The following is a 6,881-nucleotide window of genomic DNA, read 5'->3' as shown; positions in this document are numbered from 1 at the left end:
GTCTCAGAACCTCTTCTTAATATTATTAACTCCTCACTATCATTAGGACATGTCCCAAGAAACTTTAAAATGGCAGTTATCAAACAGCTTATTAAGAAGCCACAACTTGGTCCTGGCGAATTGGCTAATTACAGACCAATTTCAAATCTACCTTTTCTAGTATTTTCGACATAAATGGAAGTGTCCTCCCAACTATGTTCATTTCTACAGAGAAATGGAATATATGAACAATTTCAATCAGGATTTAGGCCCCATCACAGTACAGAGACTGCACTTATCAGAGTTACTAATGACTTGCTCTTATCATCTGATTGCAGCTACATTTCTCTTCTAGAGCTTTTAGATCTTAGTGCTGCCTTCGACATGATTGATCACGACATTCTCTTGAATAGGCTGGAGAATTATGTTGGCATTTGTGGAGTTGTATTAGTATTGTTTAGTTCCTATTTAGCAGACCACTACCCCTTTGTATGTGTAAATGAGGAATTGTCAAATCAAACAAAAGTTAAGGATGGAGTGCCACAAGGACCAGTTTTAGGGCCTCTGCTTTTCTCCTTGCATATGCTTCCCCTGGGAGATATTATCAGGAATCGTGGAATAAGTTTCCACTGTTATGCCGACGATACCCAACTTTATATTTCTTCAAAACCTATGAAATTTCACAGTTCTCCAAATTAGCAGAGTGTACTAATTATTAGACCAAAAACCTCAAAATAAGCCGCTAAAATATAATTTGACTCTCGATGGATGTACTGTTATGTCGTCTTCTACAGCGAAGAACTAATATTTGATACAAATCTGTCCTTAAATCAAATTTCCAATGTTTGTAGAACAGCATTCTTCCACCTCAGAAATATTGCTAAATTATGACACATGCTCTCTGTTTCCGATGCTGAAAAACGAATTCATGCGTTCATGACCTCAAGAATAGATTATTGTAATGCATTACTGGGAGGATGTCCAGCAAGTTCAATAAATAAACTTAAATTGGTTCAAAATGCAGCAGCAAGAGTGCTGACTAGAACCAAGAAATATGATCATGTTAGCCCCATTTTATCATTGTTACATTGGCTACCTGTTAAATTTCATATTACTTTTAAAATTGTTAGCTACATATAAAGCTTTGAATGGTCTAGCTAATATAATATAATATAATATAATATAATATAATATAATATATATATATATATATATATATATATATATATATATATATATATATATATATATATATATATATATATATATATATTACTGGAAAAAAAACCAATGTAATATATATAGACTAAATATTTTTTCCAGTAAAAATATCAGAAAAGATTATATTATATTATATTATATTATATTATATTATATTATATTATATTATATTATATTATATTATATTATATTATGCTGTAGACGTATTGTCACATCATAATGTTGTGATGGTATATATATATTCAAAGAGCTTTGAAAAAGTAAAATAAATTTAAAATATAAGAAAATGATATTCAAGTATCAGTTTAAAAGTAATGATAATTACTTTTCTATACCTGAAAATATGGTAAAAAATAAATAATAACAATTATGTAGTAGACCTGAACCTAAATGAGATTTTACTTTAAATTGTAATTCTTATTAAATTATAATAAAACACAATTAAGAGAAAAATAAATAACAATAAAAGAGAGAGGTGAAGTTTGGGAAGAGAATTTTATGGAAGAAGACCTTCAGGCATATGAAAGGGCACTCCTGTGTGGTGAAGGACCCCAAGACGTGGATGCTGCGCATGCGTAAACCTGGACGCACAATTCAAAACAATGACTTTTAAAGTTCATCTATCTTTAAAAATAAACAATTAAACATCACATATATCGAACAAGCATTTATATTTAAACTAAGCACATCTCAAACATTCAACGTTATTCTTCTGTGAGCTGAGATACAGAGCAGGTAAGAGTTTAAGAGAGTTTAATCTGTTTTAATGTCATCAGATGATGCAGTTAATCAAAACAATAAGCCACATGTGGTACAGTGATTTATTTTACTATAGTAAAGGGGTGTTGTCTAGCACGACATGAAGCGGAGTGAACAGATCATTTTATCATTGCAAATATATACTTTATATATATATATATATATATATATATATATATTTTTTTTTTTTTTCTCCCCCCAATAAACAAACTAACTGCATTATTTCTCAGAATACACACTGGATGTGTGATGGACTTGTACTGCACTGTGAGTGATGATCAGTCTGATGCGGCCAGACAACAGGAGAGACATTATTACCTGCTGTCAGAACTACAGACAATGGTGAAGGACCTGCCCAGGTACACACAATCACATCACAGTCACATCATACATCAATTACATCCAAAAATGGTCACATACAGGGTTAATTGCCTCCAGAGTGAGTGGAGATTCTCATAAATAGGCTGATATTTGACCACTTTAAGATTATGAATAACGCTGCTGGTGTGACAGATGAACAGATTTGTCAGTTTCAAATCTACCCACAGCCTAGTCAATTTTTTGTGAATTATATATTGCTTAAAGGGACAGTTCACTCAAAAATGAAAATTCTCTCATCATTTCCTCACCCTCATGCCATCCCAGATGTGTGTGACTTTCTTTCTTCTGCAGAACACAAATGAAGATTTTTAGAAGAACATTTCAGCTCTGCAGTTCATACAATGAAAGTGAATGGTGACCAGAACTCAGAAGCTCCAAAAAGCACATAAAGGCAGCATGAAAGTAATCCATACGACTCCAGTGGTCTTCTGAAGTGATGATAGGTGTGTGTGAGAAACAAGCCTTTTTTTTTTTTTACTATAAATCTCTGCTTTCACTTTCACATTCTTCTTTTGTTTTTGGCCATCTACTGGGCAGGGAGGACAATTTATAGTAAAAAAGTAAATATTGATCTGTTTCTCACCCACACTTATCATATCACTTCTGAAGACATGGATTAAACCACTGGAGTCTTATGGATTACTTTTATGCTGCCTTTGTAATCTTCAAAGTTCTGGTCACCATTCACTTGCATTGTACGGACCTACAGAGCTGAAATATTCATCTAAAAATCTTGATTTGAGTTCAGAAGAAGAAAGAAAGTCATACGCATCTGGGATGGAGTAAGTGTAAGTAAATGAAGAGAGAATTTTAATTTTTGGGTGAACTATCGCTTTCTTTGAAGTCCATCCTGAATCGACTGCTGAGGTGCACGTAGATGCAGCGGCCTCTAGTGTTTGGCTGGTAAAGCTTCTGTAGTCGAGTTTTTTTAGGATAATGGTTGTGTTTGTTTCAGTTCGTTTCAGCAACGTCTGTCGTACACTACACTCAGTGATCTGGCACAGGCGCTCATCGACGGGACGGTGTATGAAATAGTCAAAGGGCTGCTGGACATTCAACACCTGACGGAGAAAAACCTTTATAACCAGAGACAGAAACTGCACAGCGAACACAGAGGTTTGTGTCTGGAGTAGACAGATTGGTGTGTTATGTAACATAATTCTTACCCTGTTTACACCTGGTATTAACACGTGTCTCAGATGTGTCTCCGCTGAACACCTGTGCTGGGATTTCAAGTGGAGGGTCTCTGATTTCATGACGTTTTTTTTTGTTTTTTTTCAGTTCGTTCTCATAAATATTAGAATTTTAATCTTGACACAAACATGCCATTTCAAACAGAATGCTCCAAGTTATTTTAGTCGATTGCCTGTGTTAATTGAAATTCAAATGTGTTTTACCTGATCTACATTTATTCATTTAGCATTATTCTGGGTCACTGCATACTGAAGATGTTCCAAAAGTGATTGGATTATGAAACGTTTTGGACCCTGTTTAACACTTGTAATCACCTGAAACAGATGTTAATACCAGGTGTGAACAGGGTTTCTGTCTCTCTGTCTCAGCACTCAAGCAGGATTTGGTTCGAAAGCACAAACAGGCTCTACAGATGTGCAAGTCTCATAATTTGGCCGTCCTGAAAACTAACCAGCGTGCAGAAACTGAGGTAAGACAAACAGCTTGTGTGGTTTTGAGTTGCACTATAAATACACACACTCTCACCGTCACTCGTTTCAGGCCCTGGAGCAGCGAGTGAAAGATGAGCAGAGGATGATGGACGAGAAGATCGTGGCTGAAATGGATCAGAAAGTTCTCGACCAGCAGAACACGCTGGAGAAAGCTGGAGTACCTGGATTCTATATCACTACCAACCCACAGGTTACTCTCTCTCTCTTTGATGCTTTGTCTTTTTGTCTCTCTCAGCGTCTTCATACACTGATTTTATTGTGTTTTTTTAATCAGATAAGTGGCTGTTTTGTTGGTCGCAGTGGCTGTTCGAACAGCAGGTCGCTGCACAGCTGGCCATAGCTTTTGAAAATCTGATCACAAGGGGGGCCTGGGTATCTCAGCGAGTATTGAAACTGACTACCACACCTGGAGTCGCGAGTTCGAATCCAGGGTGTGCTGAGTGACTCCAGCCTGGTCTCCTAAGCAACCAAATTGGCCCGGTTGCTAGGGAGGGTAGAGTCACATGGGGTAACCTCCTCGTGGTCACTATAATGTGGTTCGCTCTCGGTGGGGCACGTGGTGAGTTGTGCGTGGATGCCGCGGAGAATAGCGTGAAGCTTCCACACGCGCTACGTCTCCGTTGTAACGCGCACAACAAGTCACGTGATAAGATACACGGATTGACGGTCTCAGACGCGGAGGCAACTGAGATTCGTCCTCCGCCACCCGGATTGAGGCGAGTCACTACGCCACCACGAGGACTTAGAGCGCATTGGGAATTGGCCATTCCAAATTGGGGAGAAAATAAAGAATCTGATCACAAATTTGATGTATAGCCAGTAAAAAAAAAAAAAGCATGTCGTTCTAATTTTGCAACTATGGAGCCCTTTAGAGTACAGAGAGGGAATTTATTTTCTGAAATAGTTTTGCGTTGCCACCCAATTATTTTTGGGTTCCCTCACTATAAATTAACCATGGTTTTACTTCTGTAGTACTGTCGTATTGTAGTAACCAAGCCTGTAGTAACTATGTTTTGGTGGAAACCATGGTTTGGATACAATTAACCATTGTTTTACTACAGATATAGTTTAGTAACTATGGTTAATCTTGAGGCTACTATGGTTTCACAAAAATAACATGGTTAAACTATTTATAATGTAGTAAAACCATTGTTAATTTTCATAAGGGTTAACCATGGCTTTACTACAGTAACCATAGTTAAACTATGGTATTTGTAGTAAAACCACAGTGACCATAAAATTGTGATTTTTATTACCATAGTTTTAGTTTTCCTGTTTTATTACTATGGTTCCACCACGAATATCATGGTTAAAGTATGGTAACTGTACTAAACCTATGGTAAATTTACAACAAATACCATAGTTTAACTATAGTTACTATAGTAAAGCCATGGAAAAACCAAAACTATTGTGAGGGGACACCAAACTATTTTAGAAAGTAAATTCTCTCCCTGTCCTCTAAGGCATGGGTTTTCAAACTTTTCGACGCCAAGGACACCCAAATATGATGCTCCCCTTGCCAGGAGCCCCAGCAATATACTACGTGACAAAAACAGGGTGATGATATAAAGACAACATGTTTGCAAAAATTGAATAACTGGCTTTTATATTGTTATTGCACCAAAGACAAATGATTAAATATCATCTAGAAAATATTTACTCTGTATTAAGTTGACAGCATATCTTTTTACGGCACAATATTCTTGGAAGCATGTACACTGCAAGGAAGGCGAGATAAACACTATACAGTATGTAGATTTGTTTTAATTCATAACTGTTAAAAATTAGAAAGCTTTTATAAATGTTTACAAAAAAAATCACTTTTTTACTCTGAAATTTTCCGTGGACCCCCTAGCACCCCTTTGCGGCCCACTGGTGGCCCGTGACCCCAGTTTGAAAACTCTTGCTTTAAGGGGCTCCGTACTCAAAGGAATCAGTTCATTTTCTTCTCACACATAAAATAACATTCTGACAGATAGTTTAAGGCGGATTGTTCCGTCTCTCACAGGAGGTGATGATGCAGATGAATCTACTAGAACTGATACTGAAGCTGCAGCAGAAGGAGAGTGTTTCAGGAACCTTGCCCTGAAAATCTGTGAAAGACACGTCACTAGACGATTTCTGATGGTGCTTAATTGACCTTATTCATGAAACACGAGCGGAACAACATTTGTGTGTAAATTGTAGGTAAAAAACATTCTTACATAAATTGAATTCATTGGGACAGTTTACGTAAGAGTAGAAGAATGCAACGATTTGTACACAGATTTGTTTGCTCGTGTTTCATGAAAAAGTTTTCTTGCAGGCGGATGTTTTTTGTTTTTTTGAACCTTTAAAAGTGTCTTATAGTTGTACATTTAGTTGATGATGGGCTGGAAAGGTCTACAAAATGAAAGGCATGTGCCCACTTTTATTTTGATACTAAATATCGTTTTGTAAATAACCTTCTGTTATGATTTGTAAAGCAGCTGGTTGCTCATGTTCAGTTGAACACTGTGCTATTATTATTATGCAATTAAATATGACAGTCTGTGTTTGTATTATTAGGATGACACACGTGTGGTTCTTTCTTCCCCAAAGTTATTTGCGGTATTTGCACTTTATGGCTTTAAATTCCAAGTAGGTATAGCTGCAGGCCAGAGACCTTCAAAAGGGGGTTGGAACGTTAGTTTATGGTTCTAAAAATAACCATTAGAGAACGTTCTGTATAAGTTATTTTTAGGTTATCCCACAAAAACCACCCTGCAACGTTCGGGGAACTTTAGTTTATGGTTATAAAATTAAGAACCTAAAGAGAACATTTTTAGAATGTTAGGAATTGGTTTGAAAAAAAAACGTGAACCATACGATAATGTT

The 6,881-nt window shown here is 36.4% G+C and overlaps 1 protein-coding gene across 1 annotated transcript; it reads left to right on the top strand.

Annotated features, from left to right (window-relative positions):
• The first annotated feature begins 1,751 nt into the window (after positions 1–1,751).
• On the top strand, positions 1,752–6,577 carry dgcr6 (DiGeorge syndrome critical region gene 6). Its single transcript, XM_051668566.1, has 6 exons — positions 1,752–1,935; positions 2,190–2,318; positions 3,296–3,456; positions 3,903–4,003; positions 4,075–4,215; positions 6,034–6,577. The coding sequence occupies exons 2-6, from the start codon at positions 2,209–2,211 to the stop codon at positions 6,112–6,114; spliced, it is 594 nt and encodes a 197-aa protein (XP_051524526.1). The 5' UTR covers positions 1,752–1,935; positions 2,190–2,208; the 3' UTR covers positions 6,115–6,577.
• The last annotated feature ends 304 nt before the right edge of the window (positions 6,578–6,881 follow it).

This window comes from Myxocyprinus asiaticus, chromosome 33 (genome assembly GCF_019703515.2).
Source record: "Myxocyprinus asiaticus isolate MX2 ecotype Aquarium Trade chromosome 33, UBuf_Myxa_2, whole genome shotgun sequence".
Classification (NCBI taxonomy): Eukaryota; Metazoa; Chordata; class Actinopteri; order Cypriniformes; family Catostomidae; genus Myxocyprinus; species Myxocyprinus asiaticus.
This window is presented reverse-complemented; position numbering and strand designations above follow the sequence as displayed.